Source organism: Phaethon aethereus, assembly GCF_964289735.1.
Source record: "Phaethon aethereus genome assembly, chromosome: 3".
Lineage (NCBI taxonomy): Eukaryota > Metazoa > Chordata > Aves > Phaethontiformes > Phaethontidae > Phaethon > Phaethon aethereus.
The window spans coordinates 62742284-62760638 of record NC_138576.1 but is presented as its reverse complement, the minus strand read 5'-3'; the positions used below and the strand labels follow the sequence as shown (position 1 = coordinate 62760638).

Genomic DNA, 18355 nt, shown 5'->3' with positions numbered 1-18355 from the left:
CAGTAATGTGGTATACTAGTTGAGATTAAGCAGCTTTTTCCTAAATGCTGTTTTTAGAGGTTTACACTTTTGACAGAAAGTTATTTTCTAGCTGTGCCTTAGCATATATTATTACAATTAAGCAATGAGAATAATAGAATCCCTTTGCAATATGGGATTTTATTCTTCCACTGGCTGTTTTTTACTTCTTTTAGTGTCAGCAAAATTAAAAACAGCAAGAATGTGGTTTCGCCCACCCAACCATAAGGCTTCTTCAGAAATATAAAATGTTTGAGGGGAATACTTATTTTTGCAGCAGCAGTGAAAGAAAAATCGGAGGCTAAATATTCAGGATACTTGCTAATAACAATGGAATTATTTTCTAAACCTCATAGTTTCTTCACTTCTATCTTATTTTACCTTTTCTATGGTGTATTGCTCATTTGCAAGGCTATTCATTTGCATTAGCATGCAAGGCTGTTCTTGTTCACTTACTGTATCAGTAAATGAGTATAAGCACGAAGGTTTTATGACAGGCACACTGCTGATCTTAATTAGCATAATTTCTCCCGGACACATCGAAGTGGCCGGTGTACAAGCTCTTTCGCCATATTGTTACTCACTGTGTTTTGTTCCTGACAGTGGAAATGTCCAAACACTCAAGAAAGAAGAGGTCTTTCTTTATGAAATAGGAGGAAATATTGGTAAGAATGGCTTCTGCACAGCTTATTTTGCTAGAATGGGATTCCTTGGCACATTGTCCATGGGCTTCACTGTGGTTCCATTTTTATCCATGTCCCTAGTTCTCCCTGACACTAAGGTAGACAGTTAACCTTGGGGAGAAGGAAGCAGAGATGTTGGTGTGATCATCATATTAGTAGTGCCTTATTATCTCTCCCAGAGGAAGATGGCAGCTGTAACAGGTGTTCCTGATACGTATGTACAGTGAAGAAGCACAGAAAAGTTGTATTGGAAGGTGCTTGAAGTTCATCTTATTCATCTCTTCGTATTGGGGCATAATAAGGGAACTTGCAGTCCTTCATGGTCTGCATTTGAGCGTTGCTTGCAGGTTCCTTTGGGGAAAAAAATGTTCAACCAGAAAGATGACCTAGAGATAAAATTTTCCAGTGGTTAGTCTTTCTGCGCTGTGTCTTCCAGACCCTCTTGATTAAAGCAAATAGCAGATCAGCAAGGTTAACGCCAAAGGATAATTTTGAACACAGTTCTGATTTTTTTTTAATGAATGCAAAACTGTTTTTGCATTGCAAATCAGTTTCTAATCACAGTATTTTTCATATGTTCAGCAAAAAAAAAAGAGAACTAGAAAACAGTATTGTATTGGACTTACATTTATTTTTTTCTTACTAGCTGTAACCTATTAAACTTTATTTGAAATTATAAAATGTCATGAATGCCCAGTACTTCTGTACTCTGCAAGTTTGAATCCTGGATGTAAATTGCTACTTCTAGCATATTTTTCCATTTTACCTAGTTACTGTTTTATATAAATTTTTGTGTGTGTGTCTAAACCAAAAGACTTAAATTAAAAATAACACCTTCCTATGTTCCTATGTTCCCTACAACAGATATATGTTAGTGTTTTTACTAAGTCTGATGGCAAAAAAAGAAGTTACTGACATAGCTGGATGCCAGATTAAAGTATTGTATGTTCTCTTGCATGTCCAATATGAACATACATTTGCAGGTTGTGATCCCAGTTGTAAGACATTTTTAAAGGAGTGTCTTGTTTATTGTACAGAGGTGTAGTTGTCATAGAAAAAAGTTTTTGTAACAGAATTCCGGTGAACCTGGAACAACCTACTATCACTGTAAACATGTGACAGAAATTGTATGTCTCTCAGAGAAAATACATGGCTAGTTGCAGATCTGTTTTATTTTGGTTTATTTTGTTATGAATCAGGATAGAAAGCTGAGATGTTTCCTCTGTCTGAATGGTTTACTTCCAGACAATTTCAACTTTAATCAGCCCTTACAAATACTAGTCCTTATTAATACCCTCAGTTGAGAGGAGAGAAACTCCCGGACTTCAACCTGCTGTGCAGGTTTAAGTAAACCAGCTGTCACAATCTTTGCCATTCTGTATTTCTGCCCATTGTGACTGACTCATGTAGAGGGACCCCAAAAGGGAGAAGACTTGGCAGGCTCATGATACCCTCATGTGCTTACACTTATGCTCATAATTGTAACAGGCGCAATGCTGCGATCCTGTCCCCTAGCAGATAGAGCTGCTGAAGTCTCCAGGCGTTTTTTGAGTACTCGGCACGCTATAGGCTTCAGGGCACTGAAGGGGATTTCTGCCGTTGCTTTGTGACCAGGACTGAACATGGACATGGCAAACCACTGCCCCTGTGCTCTCACTGCCTGAACATGCTTCACAGTGTCAGGGAGGGGGCTTAGTTCAGCAGTGTGGGCAGTACAGGTTGCGTAGATTGGGCTAAAAATCATAGAGGCAAAACAGGCTGCCACTTGGCAAGAAGAATGGATGGAGAGGGAGCAGAAGGAGACCGAGCTTGGTTGAGCCTGCTCTGGGCAGGGAGTGCAAAGAGCTGGCAGACAAACCCAGCTAAAGCATCGCACCTCTGCTCGCCTCCTGCGTCAGGACCATATGTGCTGGAAACATCTGGCTGGCACACAGGTCACCTACCCCGACCACTTACATGCTGGAGTAGGAGAGGGTCTGCGATGTAGAGCTGCAAATGCATGAGATAATGCTTTGCCTGTGGAGGAATGGGAAAAGTATGCAGATCTTGATGGATCAGCAAATGCTATTTTCATCATAGCTACTAGACGTAAATTAATTGCTTGAAATGCACCAAGAACACTGTACTACTTTTCCCTCCTATGACAGTAACTATTACAAGTGCTATGCAGAACTGCTGACCAAGAGGAGCAGGATAGGGAGTAATACCTTCTTAGCAAAGACAAACCTTGCTCAAACTTTCCACTTAACAAGTGGAAAATAACCTGAAATTTTAATGGGCTTCTATGCAAATGTAAATGGTTGGATATAACCACAGGAGGACCAGGGCATTGCTCCTTTTTTCCTAAACTGTCGCAGAGGGGAGCTCCCAGGTGCATAGTCTGTGTGAAGAATATGACCTAGAATGTGCCACAGAGGTGGCACAGCACCTATTCTCCTTCCTTCTTCCTCTGTCCCCCTTCTTCCCCAGGACAGATCATAGAATCACAGAATAGTTTGAGTTGGAAGGGTCCTTTAAAGGCCATCTAGTCCGACCCCCTGCAACGAGCAGGGACAGCTTCAACTAGATCAGGTTGCTCAGAGCCCCGTCCAGCCTGACCGCGAATGTTTCCAGGGATGGGGCATCTACCACCTCCCTGGGCAACCTGTGCCAGGATTTCACCACCCTCACTGTGAAAAATGTCTTCCTTATATCTGGTCTTAATCTGCCCTCTTTGAGTTTAAAACCATTACCCCGTGTCCTATTGCAGCAGGCCCTGCTAAAACATCTGTCCCCATCTTTCTTTTAAGTCCCCTTGAAGTACTGGAAGGCTGCAAGAAGGTCTCCTTGCAGCCTTCTCTTCTCCAGGCTGAACAGCCCCAGCTCTCTCAGCCTATCCTCATAGCAGAGGTGTCCCATCCCTCTCATCATTTTTGTGGCCCTCTGGACCCTCGCCAAGAGGTGCATGTCTTTCCTGTGCTGAGGGCTCCAGATGGGAAGAGTAAGAGTGCTTCTAGGTTTTAGCTGCATTGTCCTTTGTTTAATAACACAGAGAGGGCTTGAAAACCTAAATGGAATAAAACAATGGCAAGAACTTTGAAAATTGTTTCTTTTTTGGTGCTGATGTAACCACGTATCTCTTCCTGTTTCTAGGAGAACGCTGCCTTGATGATGATACCTACATGAAGGACCTATACCAGCTCAACCCAAATGCTGAGTGGGTTATAAAATCTAAGCAGAGCTAAGGTCACAACTAATGGCAAAAGAACAACCTGTGGACTTACTTTGTAAGGCTGAATGTTTCAAAGGGATAGTGCGTCCTTTCAACATTCAACTGCATAATATATATTAATAGAACCTTATCCAGTTTAAAAAAAAAAAAGTGATGGAAACCCAACAGTGATTACCAGTAAATTTTCAGTTTTACTCACAGCAATATTTTGGAGATTGCAGTTTTCCCACTCATATTTGAAATTAGAATAAGTACCTTAGATATTTTAATGGCACTAATCTACCTCCCATATGGTAGCTCTTGTTTCAGAAGAATTTATTTTTCAAACAGATGTTTAACCTCTTTATATTAGAGATCTACAATCTGTTTGTATAGAATTGTGTGTTCATGTATGTTTTTACAGTACTAGTACACTGGAGAACCAAATCCTGATCAGCACTTCTAAATGGTACAGTAATAAAAATACCTAAAACTAGTCATATGAATTTCCCAAGTAAGTGTGAAATTCACAGGAAGAAACTGCAATGCAATATATTTTGTCTTTGGAAGTCCTAATTTTGTTCACTTTGTAGGTAAAGTTTGATGAAAACTATTTAAAAACAACTGTGAAATTCCTTTCACTGCAGCTTTTTTTGCTAGATCTTTTAAATATTTTTTATTCTTATTCTAGTTGATTGTATTCTTGAGATTATTAAAAAAAAAAAGAAAAAAGAAAGGACCATGTGACAAGGTGAGTAATTTTCAAAGCTCACCACTCTTAGCAGTGCCCTTTCTGGAATATTGTCAGGCACTAGAAAGACCTTTAGGTTTTCAGCAATGATATGCAGCCATGTTACATAAACTGGTTTCAGTTTTTTTGGACACCTGATAGATTGCAAAGCATTTTGTAAACTGCCAAAACCTGCCAATTACTAGCACAATAAAAACTTTCAGGAAGAATAAAATAACTGTGAAGGGAAACTGTAGTCTAAATTTCATAGGCTGCAAACTACCAAGCCTTTCATTCACAGTCAGTGTAATGGTCTACTGTGGAGTTCGCATAGGCTTTTTGGATATTATCTACCATCAGCTTTATGTCTAGTCTGTCCTGGATGAGGCTAGAGATCGAGTTTTGGTTTCCCTTGCGCTGACTTTGGGCTCACTAACTTCTGTACCACTTTAACTTCTGTAAGCTCAGCTGTGCTTAAGTGCTCTCACCTGTGTGCTGACTACCTAAAATAACTACTGTGAAATTATATCCTTGGAATGAAATATTTTCTTTCAGTGCACACACAGAATTATATTGACCTCATACGGAATATTCTACATACAATCAAGGAGTGATTTTTTTTTTTTTTTACTTGATCAAAGCCAATTAAAGGACCTTTCTGCTGAGCTTTGGATACAGGTCCTGACTGTGTTGTTCCCAAAGTAACTGGAACTCTCCATTTTATATATAAGCAATGAAACAGAACTCTGAAAGGTCATAGAAAAGTTAGACATCTGCTCATTAGTTATCCACAGCATATGAACAATTTTGGGGGTGTAAGTATTTATTGTTTTTTAAAGTTGATGGTTGTCTTCATATGGAAAGGAAGCACTGAAGGATTCTCAAATTCAGCATAAATAAATCTGAAATAGTTCTAATGTGACTGTACTGCCCTTGAAGCTCCATCTCGTTGGGTACCCCTGCGTGGTGCAGCACTGTGCCACTGTGGGGGAAACCTGTAAGACAAATCACTTTTGTCCATAGAACAAACCACACTCCCTGTTCTTTAAATGTAAGGAGTAGAATAGAAAACCAATACAATGCTTAGGTAAATATTTATGAATCTAATGTAATAAATATAAGGGTTTTTTGTCATGTAATACAAAAATGATGTGTGTTTTGATAATACACTTTAGTTCTGTAAAAGGTTACTTGTTACTGGAACTCTAGATGTTATTTTAATCAGGAGCAAAGTGCAGATGATAGGAACAGCTGTACAGTTTCAGTATAAAATTACAACCGCCCTGTGGCTATGATCTCTTAAATAACTTTGTTTTTGGTTTAGTGCCATTATCTTTTTTAATTTAAAAGGCTCTTTTATAATTAAATGTTGTTTTTTCTGACTTCTTTCCTCATTTGAATTCTTCTATTTGTATGTAAAACATACCCAAGTGACACTAAGCGGTGATTATTTTTTAATTTCACACTTTATATCTTTGTAGGTAATTTGTACTTTTGTGTATGAAAAGAGATGCTGATAAGTTAGAACGACTCTTACAACATGAATGCCTGCTGGAAAAGGAAATACTGGCTAGAAGTTTAAAACTTTGCCACAATCACAGCACACCCTAGCTAAATCTGTAATAGAATGCTTTAGTGGGTATATGGGAAGGAACAGCAACCCTCTCAGCATTTATTGAAAATACTGGCTCTTAATTCCTCCTAATTAAAGAATTAAATTAGGCCACAAGGGGGAAGTCCAAAACGCATTCAGGTAAGCTGATAAGAATCTTTTATAATTAAGAAGACAACACTGCCTGGGTTGCTTATTTGGGGCAATTTGGCAGCTGATCATTGTTTGGCTGATGACTTGGGGAAGCACATCCGCAGGTGTTTTTTTTACCGGGCTGACAGCTTAATTGATTTAACACTTAGTACGCAACCCTGTGTGGGTAGAGGGGTGGGGATGGGGGAAGGAAGGAAGGAGTGGGGAAGCAGGTGGTAGTCTCTTGTGCTGCTGCCTGGATGTTGTGGAGCATGTAAAGATGGTTTTGTGCTCAAAAATCATCCTCCAGTGTATATTTGGTGGGGCAGGGGTGAGAGGGTCCACAATGCTTGTGTGGGGTGTTGTCACCTTTCTCGTACTGCCTGCTCTCTTCAAAGACCAAAGAGTTGGTGCTCATTTTTCCATAGCCTCCTGTACCGCCCCGCCTTGTGTGCAGCCCATGCGCTGTCCCTGGATATCTGCGGGCACTGGGAGGAAAGCGGTCATCCCAGCCACCTGCCCCCGCCGGAGCCACAGTGAGGCAGGCAGCAGCATGGCAGGTTTTTCTCGCGTTGCAGGTCACCATGCAGCGCATGCGAGTGTGCTGGTGAGGTTTCATGAAGGCAGTAGGGAGCAGGAAGATGAATGGGTCTGGATGTGGGAAGCATGGGCAGAGTTTCCTTAGAATCATAGAACAGTTTGGGTTGGAAGGGACCGTTAAAGGTCATCTAGTCCAACCTCCCTGGAATGAGCAGAGACATCTTCAACTAGGTTTAAAACCATTACCCCTCGTCTTATTGCAACAGGCCCTGCTAAAAAGTCTGTCCCCAACTTTCTTATAAGCCCCCTTGAAGTACTGGAAAGCTGCAATGAGGTCTCTTGGGAGCCTTCTGCTCTCCAGGCTGAACAACCCCGACTCTCTTAGCTTGTCCTCATAGCAGAGGTGTTCCATCCCTCTGATCACTTTTGTGGCTCTCCTCTGGACCCGCCCCAACAGGTCCATGTCTTTGCTGTGCTGAGGGCTCCAGAGCTGGGCACAGTACTGTAGGTGGGGTCTCACCAGAGCGGAGTAGAGGGGCAAAATCACCTCCCTGGACCTGCTGGCCATGCTTCTCTGGATGCAGCCCAGGATATGGTTGGCCTTCTGGGCTACAAGCGCACATTGCTGGCTCATGTCCAGCTTTTCATCCACCAGATACCTCCATGGCCTTCTCAGCAGGGCTGCTCTTGATCCCTTCATCCCCCAGCCTGTATTGATACCGGGGGTTGCCCTGACCCAGGTGCAGGACCCTGCACTTGGCCTTTTTGAACCTCATGAGGTTCACACAGGCCCATTCCTTGAGCTTGTCCAGGTCCCTCTGGATGGCATTCCATCCCTCAGGTGTGTCAACCGCACCACTCGGCTTGGTGTCATCTGTGAACTTGCTGAGGGTGCACTCGATCCCACTAAGTTATTGATGAGGATATTAAACAGTACTGGTCCCAGTATGGACCTCTGAGGGACACCACTCATCACTGATCTCCATCTGCATGTTGATCTCCAGGCCTTTCAATATGTGGTGGCATGACTGAGATGAATTCGGGGGGGTAAGGAGATGTATTTTTATCCAGTGAGCACTAACAGAGAAGGAGATGTTTGAGAAAGGCCTGCTTGAAGCTTCTTCACGCCCATTATTTCTTTGTCAGATATTCTTCTTAAAACCAATGGAACCGTCCAATGAAACACACTCCTTTTACTAAAAAGTATTAAGAGTTAAATTGCAGCAGAAAGCTAACTTGGCAAAAGATTTGCTAAATGAATGATTTCCTCTGTATCACCCTTAAATATGTCTGAGGATTAGATCTCTATTGTGCTGCTTTTTTTAAAACGTTGCAGCCATTCAAAAAGAATAAAATGCATACACAGTAATCTCTACAGCAATATTTATAATAATTTTTATGTAGACCAATGCTTATAAGATCCTCAGACCACTGTTTGTGTTTGCACAGAGACCACGTCTGAGGCAGTTAAGTACTTATCCCCATTAAACAGATGGGAAAAGTGTTCATAAATGGCTTGCCTGCAGCTAGAAGGTGTGTAGAAACCAAATACAATCCTCCAAAAATTGTTTTAAAAATCTGCCATATTGCCGGTTACAGAAGTACCACAATCAGGAATCCGACTTCAGGGGACTGTTTTAATAAATACAACATTGAAGTTTTTAGCCTGGTTTCCAAAGGAAAGGTGTCTGGGGTAATCTCGTTGCCTGCATGCGCCTTGCCCTAATTACCTTTGAATCTGCTGGCAGACTTCAGTCATTTTTGGCAAATGGAGTGAGGGGAGGGAATGCCTCAAAAATAATTAAGTTTCTATGAGCTTCATAAAACCAGGCAACTGGAAGGGAGACGGAGGCAGTACAAGTCCTTTGATCAAAGGGAAAATGAAAGCATAAACTCAACCTTTATTTAGGCACCAGAACAGATGCGGGAGAGGGGATGTACACACGCTCTGACCATGGAGGGAGGCTGTGGTGGAGCTTGCAGCGGCCATCGGGAACTGGCATCATGCCTTTGGATGCTCCTGAAAGCGCTTGTGTTGCCCTCTGAATCTTCTTTGCTGACTTGATGTGGGTCATTGTTGCTCAAGCTGCCGCAGGTGTTCTCCTGGGCTGGCTTTTGTGGTGCAAACTTCTGGTTGATACAGCTCACCCCTCACCCCCTTTGGATGTGGCACCCAAGTGAGCACCCTCCCGGCCTGAGCCATACCTGCAGCTAATGGCAATCACAGGGGCGGGGAGGTGGGTAGCGGTACAGGTCTGTTGTGAGTTAACCTTCGTCCTGGACAAAAGATCAGGTCTAAAATTGGTCAACATCCAAGGACAGCCTTCACATACAAGTTTTAAACTGTAGTAGGAATATACCTCACCATTCACATCCTCTAGTCTGAATCATACGCAGGTGGTGGTGGTGCAAGATCCCTGCAGATGTTATCACTCCTTGATTAGTCCCTTTTGGGATAATTGAAAGGATCCCTCATTCTTCCTGTGGCATGTAAAACCAATTAACTAATGATCACTCACATTGAGAGCCAGTGTCTCCGTATTTTATCTGCCAAATGAGCTGTGTTACCATTACATCTCCATAAAGCATTACTCTTGAAAGCACCTGGGTTTTGCTTTCCTTGCCTTGCCTCTCGTGAAGAGTCTGGCTGTGTCACTAGATCAGGTCCTGTAGGTAAGTCAGTTCTGCGCCACTTTACTGTGTGTCGTCTTGTGCTGTGTCCTGGTTTCAGCCAGGATAGAGCTGGTTTTCTTCAGCTAGTGTAAGGCTGTGTTTTGGGTTTGGGATGAGAAAATGTTGGTAACGTGCTGATGTTTTGAGTTGTTGCTGAGCAGTCAAGGACAGTCCAGCTTCTTGCGCTGGCCTGCAGCGAGCAGGCTGGGGGTGCACGGGGAGCTGGGAGGGGACACAGCCAGGACAGCTGACCCAGGCTGGCCAGAAATATTCCATACCATACCATGTCATGCCCAGTACATAAACTGGCGTTGGCCGGGGGGCGGAAATCGCTGCTTGGGGATGGGCTGTCGATCGCCGGGTGGTGAGCAATTGCTGTATTGGGCATCGCTTGTTCTTGTACATTCCTTTGTCAGCATTATTATCATTGTTATCACTGTTGTTTCCTTCTCTCTTGCTGTCCTATTCAACTGTTTTTATCTCAACCCACAAGTTTTTTCCCCCAATTCTCTCCCCTGTCCCACTGCGGGAGGGGGAGTGAGCGAGCGGCTGTGTGGTGCTTAGCTGCCAGCTGGGGCTAAACCACGATATGCCATCAGAGCAGTGGAACTGCCGCCTGGTTGTGACAGGAACGTGCGCTTGCTTTCCTGCCATCCGTCCTGTCAGCTGCACTGAGGGCTATCCGACTTGCTAAATTCTTGTATTTTAAGTATTTTTCTCACAGTCCCACAGTACGTAACTCGTTTATCTGAGGTGGTGCGTCAGTCAGGTACAACCTCAGTGTCCCATTGTCTGGACACAGTGAAACTGCGAGGACAGAAAGCTTTGCACAGCAGAAGATCGCAAGCTCACGTGAGTTACTGGAGTGTCCCTTGCGGGTTACCAGCGTGCAGATGTATGACTGGCTTCAAATGACCCAGAATAAACAAGGGAGCACGTAATTGCTTGGAAATGTTCGAGTGTCGACTGAGGTTCCAAAGCTTGGGTTGCGTCGGATTAGCAACTGGAAATGGGTTGCTTGCTTATTTGCTTTTTCCCCTAATCTGAGAAGAGCTGTTTGATTTAAATGTTGCCTTCTGGTTTTGGATTAGTCCAAAACTTAAAGCGTTTCTAACCTAATTTAGTTGTCTTAATTCTATTCTAGTATGCTCCCACAGCGTGCTCTGTGAATTTTAAGGCGGTTGAGCTCCCAGACCCTTATTCTGGATGCTCCCCCTGCTATCGCCTGCCAGAAGCTGTCTTTATTCATGAATCTGGTTCAGCCTGCACGAAGGCAGTTTCTTTCAGCAGGAGCTGGAGCCTGTGTAGGTGAAATAGCATTGAGGTTCTCATTGCGGGGCTTTGCATATTTGTGAAAGACGGAGCCGAGAGGTGCCCATCCCAGTACCCCTGTCTGCCTCCTCCTGTGCGTCGGTCTCATTCACTACAGCATTTTGCTCCTGTGACTGTAAAATCTTGGGATGCAGCCAGGTAACATCTATCTGGGAAGCTGTTTTTGTTTAGAGCACTTGATCTTGAAGTTAGCAGGGTTTTGTGGGGTATGAGAAGGGTGAAACCTTACTGTGCAGCCTTGGAGTCCTGGCAAAAATAACTGCTGCTGCTTTTAATGTGCCATTGTCGGGTTTAGCAATGAGAGAAAAGACAATTCTGGCATGGTTAGGAGTTCAGATATATGAAAATTATAATGAAAACTCAGCATAATTAGAAGAATTTTTTTGTATAACGGTAATGTGGGTGGTTTGGAGGTATCTATAAAATACACATGATTACAATACTCTGTTCTTGATTTTTTCCAAAGAATTTCTAAGTCTTGTATCAAATCTGCTTGGATAGTTATAAGAGGAATTGAGCTAGTACAGAAGTACCTGCTAAGCCAGTTATAGACTGTTGGTAAAGCTAGGAAAGAACTATTTTATTTTTTTCTGCCAAGACACATGTGGCTGTGGCACAGTAAACTCTCAAAACGCTTACTTGGTGTCCTGGTTTCAGCCAGGATAGAGCTGGTTTTCTTCACAGAAGCTAGCGTGAGGCTCTGTTTTGGGTTTGGGATGTGAAAATGTTGGTAACGTGCTGATGTTTTGAGCTGTTGCTGAGCAGTCAAGGACAGTCCAGCTTCTCACGCTGCCCTGCCAGCGAGCAGGCTGGGGGTGCACGGGGAGCTGGGAGGGGACACAGCCGGGACAGCTGGCCCAGGCTGGCCACAGGGATATTCCATACCGTATGACGTCATGCCCAGTACATAAATGGGAGTTGGCCGGGGGGCGGAAATCACTGCTTGGGAACGGGCTGTCGATCACCAGGTGGTGAGCAATTGCTGTATTGGGCATCACTTGTTCTTGTACATTCCTTTGTCGGTATTATCATTGTTGTTTCCTTCTCTCTTTCTGTCCTGTGAAACTGTGTTTATCTCAACCCACGAGTTTTTTTTTTTTCTAATTCTCTCCCCTGTCCCACCAGTGAGTGAGCAGCTGCATGGTGCTTAGTTGCCGGCTGGGGCTAAACCATGACAACCTCCAATGAGACTGTGAGTTCCTACCTTTTCTTTACCATCTTTTAAACTTCTTTATCCATGCGAGCACTCCCCTCCACCCCCCACCCTGGTGACCTGTTTTCTTAATTAAGACTTTTTATGTCTATTTTTATTTTTTGGGTCTTCCTTAACCACATACTTATGAACTTCCCCCAAAACTCCAATAGGTTCATGAGTCATGACTTTATAAAAGAACTGTGTTATCTTCAGCAATGGATAACTACAATTAACAGTTCAACTGTGTCATACCTGAGTTCTGTTTAATTGGTGGTTGAAGACCATCAGGTGCTGGTAACTAGCCAGTGTTAATTTTCTCAGTTTGTGTTACAACTTTTTACTGAAATTCAGTTTGCGACAGTTCCTCTGAAGTCACTCCTGTAAATCCTAAAGAAATAATGTAGATGCAGAAAATTAGTTTTTCTGTTGTGGTCTCTTCTTTGGTCACTCCATTTGTACGTTAATTATGGGTCCTATAAATTTCTGGCAGACCTCCTACTCCTCAGAAAACAAAAACTGGGTTTATGCCCCTTCAACAAGTTGTTCCTTAAAACCCTTTTTTGGCCTGCTCACTATAACTGAACGTAAAATATGACTGTGTGTTTTGTTCTTTCCTACTTGGACATGGCTTTACATTTTCAAAGAATAACTTTCTGTGGAGTGATTAAATAGCAAAAGGGTTAAATATTAATTCAGTTATCCTCCACTATAGAGTTTTTGCCACTTGCAAACACTTTAACTGTTGCCTTATATCTTTGGGGATTGTTTTTTTAAAATAACTTCTTTTTTCCCTTTTTTTTTAAATTCTCACTTAAAGAAAATGCAATTGTGAGATGGGGGAAGGTACTGTTGCTTCTCCTGCAGTTTGGTATATCTGGGGCATGGCAGAATGAATCTCTGAAGCATTTGAAACCAGATCCTGCACGTTCCTAAGAACCAAGTCAGGAATTGCTTTGCCTCTTGTGCATTTCCTGAATAATGGCTCTGTGAGGCAATTATTTGTGTGTTTAAATATGTAGCTTCATATCTTACACAGCACATATGCACTCTGTGTAGGGATAGTTGGCATCTCTCATTGTTCAGCTTGCAGCCTCTCTGATCTCTGAGCCCCTTTCAGTATATGACCCTCACTGTTGTGCTCATGGGTGGTCCCTCGTACCACGTTCTTCCTCTTTCTGCCTAGAACTTCAGTCCATTGGGAATCTGTGTTTCTCATAGCGAATGTGTTATTTCTGTGCATGCGCACGTCTCGCTCCCTTGTGTCTATTCTGCAGCCTGTCAGTCCCTACCCCCAGGCGTTTGATATACCTGCCATATAGATTCTTAATCAAATCTATGCGTGTGTGTATGCGTATGGGGGGGGTGTGTATATAGAGATGTTAAATGCCTTTATGTATTTATTTTTTAAATTTTTCCCCTCTCCTGTTAAATGGCCCTCTTCTGCTTCACTCCTTCATTTGCCTTTATTTGGAATTAGGGAGCCTTTCTGTAGGTGACGTATTTTTGAACAGTGTGCTCTTCTGTATCTGGTTCTGATTTAAAACTCTTCCGTAACTTTAAAAGTGGTAGCAACATGGTTCTGCATTGGCTTAGGTGAAGAATATCTTTCTTGTACAAATTTCCTCTCTTCCCTCTGTTCTAGAAGTTTCCTCAGATGCCACTGGATCCACACTTTCTCTACCACTTCTGTACCACTGCAAAGGTATGGGCATTTCAGAGAATACCACTACTGATGCGGCCTTTAACTTCCTACCTAGTCATCTTCTCTCTTGTGTAGGTAGACCATAAAAACAGATCTGCTCCCCTTATATCTTTCTTCTCAGCTTATGAGGTCACCTATTTTTAACCCTTTAGGCCAGTTGGTACCTGGGGATCCCTAACATTGCTGATACGAGAGGTTTCAGTGATGGTTCACACTATGGGCTGCCCCTGTCTTAACAACTAAGATCTCTGTCCTGACCTCATTTAGGGAAACACTTTTGTTTTCATTAACTCTGTGATCTCCCACCATGAGACTTCTTGCTACATCAGCTCCAGTGCAGAGGAAGGAAAGCACAAGGGTCACTAACAGTGTTGTCAGTGCATCACTCTATCCCCAAGTTCCTCTCACCTTGGTCAAAGAGGTGAAGTTTTTTGTCTGTGTGCACATCACTTGGCCACACGGCAGACAATCGTATGTGTGACAGTCATGCAGATGCCTGGGAAACCTCTTACCTCTGGATCACCTTCCATCAATATTTTGTGTTCTTTGATGTCCAGCTGATCTACACCAGCAGATCTATTCAGTTTCTTCCTTTCCTCCACCATCTGTGGCTTGTTTGTGATGGGCAGGGCTGCAGTGGTGGTGAATTCACCTATTGTTGTTGTTGTTCGGCTGAAGAATAGTCTCTGAGCACCTCAGGTGGACTCCGTTGGTTTCTAGCACCTGGCTAGGCACAGAGCCATCGTGGCACACAAGCTGCTGCTTAGCTGAATTTTTTGGTTTCGGACAAGTTGAACCAGGGAAGTTGCTGGTGCCGACACTGTTGGATTGCCCTGGAGCCAAGCTTTGTGTCTAGCCCAGCCCCAGCAGAGCCCTGGGGCCCTTGAGGAATTGCTGTTACTTCTCATCTCTGAAGCTATGCCTCGACTGCGTGGCTTCTCCCTTCTGCAGTCTATGGGGCTTGTGTTTTGAGGCTTCTGCCATGATTAGCATTTTGGATTTTGTTTGTAGGGTCAGTAGTGTTGGCCTGCTGCTTTGCACTATTACGGTATGTAGTACACAGTAAAGGGACTTAAAGTGCCTCCAAATCCCTGTGGAGTTTGCCTTTGAATCCTGCGTTAATAATTAAAAAATATATATGTAAATTTTGCTTCAGCCATGTCAATGCAGCTCTAAGACCTTTCTGTTCTCTTCCAACACCTTCCCTGTAGTGTGCTACTCAAAGGATATGATTGCCACCTCTGGGCAGCTCTGCTTTTCTTTACCTTTTAAAGATTTTTCTTTTAAGCTTTGCAGCTAGTCTCTGTTGGACTCTTTGCTGGAGTCGGTCCCCCTTCACGAAAGGACATCAATTCTCTCATAGAATTCAGGTAAAGAAAAGGTGCCTGGGGCTCTGACACGGTAGCAACCTGACAGTTTATATCAAGGTGTGCTTTGGTAACCCAAGGCAGGAGGAACTGTGCTCTCTAGATAGCATTTTATAATTCCTGTGCTTAATAGTTAGCAAAGTATTATTATTCCCCCCGCAACCCCCACAGTTGTGTAAGCAGTTGTGGTGCCTCTGGAGATGGAGGTTTTTCAGTCCTTACGGGCTGTGTCAGAAGCACCAGTGTAAGTTCTGAACCACAGACTCCTCTCGCTTCCAGGGCTCGCCTCCCCCCGCTACGGGCTCGCGTTCGGAGCTCCAGGTCACATTTGAGGCCACAGAAAACCTTGCCACCGCCCCCCCCCCCCCCCCCCCCAAGAGCTTGCCCCAAGGGCTCCTGCTTAAGAACCAAATGAGCAAGGGTGAAGGGAAGGCCTGTTTTCTGGATGCTTTATAAGAAGAGAGAGTGACTCTGGCGGGTCAGCACTGTGCCCATCCTGTCCCTGCGGGCGGGTGTTTTGATGGGGTACCTCAGAGCGACATTTCAGAAACTGCGTCTCGCTGGACTGTTGGCTTTCTTGTCAAGGTTTTGCTCTGACGCTGCACCTCCGCTTCATAGACAATTTGATTATTAATTAGTACTAAAAAAAAAAAAATCTTGGTGGAATGCAACATTTTTCCTTCTTGAACTGTTTGAATCCAAATGTAGTATTTCTTTGTGTCCCTCCTGTTCAGAAACAGCTTATTTTCTTTCCCAACTGATTCTGTTTTCTCTCTCTCCTCCTTCCACACCTTTCATTGTCTTCACAGAATCATTAAGGTTAGAAAATACCTTCAAGATGATCAAGTCCAACCATCAACCCAACACCACCATACCCACTAAACCATGCCCCCAAGTGCCACATCTGCATGTTTTTTTGAACAGTTCCAATGATGGGACTGGGCCTGGGCGGCCTGTTCCAATGCTTGACCATTCTCTCCGTAAAGACATTTTTCCTAATATCCAATCTAAACCTCCCCTGGCGCAACTTGAGGCCATTTCCTCTCATTCTATTGCTGGTTACCTGGGAGAAGAGACCAACACCCACCTCACCACAACCCCCTTTCAGGTAGTTGTAGAGAGCGATAAGGTCTCCCCTCAGCCTCCTCTTCTCCAGACTGAACAACCCCAGTTCCCTCAGCCGCTCCTCATAAGACTTGTGCTCCAAACCCCTCACCAGCTTCGTTGCCCTTCTCTGGACACACTCCAGCACCTCAATGTCCTTCTTGTAGTGAGGGCCCCAAAACTGAACACAGGATTCAAGGTGTGGCCTCACCAGTGCTGAGTACAGGGGCACGATCACTTCCCTACTCCTGCTGGCCACACTAGTTCTGATACAGGCCAGGATGCTGTGGCCACCTGGGCACACCTGGGCTCATATTCAGCCGGCTGTCAACCAGCACCCCCAGGTCCTTTTCCGCCGGGCAGCTCTCCAGCCACTCCTCCCCAAGCCTGTAGCCTTGCACGATGTTGTTTTGACCTAAGTGCAGGAACCTGCACTTGGCCTTGTTAAACCTCATACAGTTGGCCTCTGCCCATCGATCCAGCCTGTCCAGATCCCTCTGCAGAGCCCTCCAACACTCCCACCCAACTTGGTGTCATCTGCAAACTTATTGAGGGAGCACTCAATCCCCTCATCCAGGTCACCAACAAAGACATTGAACAAGACCAGCCCCAGAACCGAGCCCTGGGGAACACCGCTTGTGACCGGCCGCCAGCCGGATTTAATGCCATTCACCACAACTCTCTGGGCTCGGCCATCCAGCCAGTTCTTTACCCAGTCGGTTCTTTACCAGACACTCAATAAATTCAGGCTCCCAGAGACTGCAAACCACCAGCAGTCCTGTGCCTTTAGCTTTGTCTCTTCATTCTCCTGAATGATCATACAAAGACTTGCTTAGAATTGTTAAAAAACTGCTGTAATTACCCAGTCTTTCTTAAATTCTTTTTCATCTGTGTCACACTTCCCACAAGTGCCATTCATTTCTGAATGAAACAGCATTGGTACAAATGATCTTTTCTTGAGCTATTAATTTATTTCTCCTCTGACTTTTTCTATCACTTAAGTATTTGCAGTGTCAGGAACGCCTTTGCTCACCATGTTTCAGTGCGGCTTTTATCTGCTTTTGGCTTAACTTAGTTTAATGGGTCCCCTATCAAGGCACCTCCTGTCGACCCTGTGGCAAGGGACTGTGAGACCAAGGAAATAGTAGTTTTTAGTGTTGGGTACAGATATTAATCTCGGAAGTTATGATAATGGCCAGGTCTTCAATACAGAGCCCTAATTTTACCCTTATGTTTAGTGTAGAAATCTGTTTTAGCTGGGAGATGTGCAGCAATTTCAGAAGACTGAGGGCAATTTGATGCAAAGTTCAGAAAAAACTGTTAAGTCTGTTTCTGAAGTAGAGATCCCTGCAAATTTACCCTAATATAGCATTTCCTTGTGTCCCTTCCCCCAGGAATAGAGTGTTGTTGTTCCCCTTCAGACTGTCCTCAGAGAGTAGCTAGCTGCCTTTGAAAAAAACAGAAAAAGTTGAATAGTCTTATTTCAGAAGAACAGAAATTCTGAAGTAAGCAGAATTATTCAGCCTAATTGTCTCTGGGGTCTCATTGAAGTTTATTGAGGAACAGAAGGGCCAATTCTAACTTTTATGGGCCAGATTTTCTTAAGAATGTAGTATATTATGTGGTGCCTTCCTTATAGTGGATGTGTTACACTGGAAACTTGGTTCTGGGTGTGTGGTTTGTCCCCATTTTCCCCACCAAGAGCACAATCCACATGCTCATTAAACAATGATATCTGAACAGTGAGAGACTGGTTGGCAAGTAGTCAATTAATTCTTTGTAGCAATGAACTTATAGCAAATAGCACCTTATTTTTTTCTTTCTCCTCCTATTTGGCATAATTTGCTAAAACATTTTCACAAGAAAGTTTAAACTTTATATTCATTTGCTTTTATAGTTGGCCTGTGGAAAATAATTCCTTTTTGTATCATATTGGGTTGTCTTTGTGAGCTGGAGGCAGCTAACTGGTCAAGCAATTTCCAAACAGACACTTGAGCGCATTTTTAAATGGTTACTTTTTCAAAAGGTCTATGCCCTTATATCTAAAGATACCCTTGGATGTTTGGATTTCACATTC

The 18355-nt window shown here is 43.6% G+C and overlaps 1 protein-coding gene across 1 annotated transcript in view; it reads left to right on the top strand.

Annotated features, from left to right (window-relative positions):
• Nucleotides 1-4052, top strand: part of ARHGAP18 (Rho GTPase activating protein 18) — a 68319-nt gene extending 64267 nt beyond the window's left edge. The window contains exons 14-15 of the mRNA XM_081998052.1: nucleotides 622-683; nucleotides 3834-4052. Coding sequence (XP_081854178.1) covers nucleotides 622-683; nucleotides 3834-3925 — 154 coding nt within the window. The 3' untranslated portion in view covers nucleotides 3926-4052. The remainder of the gene's footprint in view (nucleotides 1-621; nucleotides 684-3833) is intronic.
• The last annotated feature ends 14303 nt before the right edge of the window (nucleotides 4053-18355 follow it).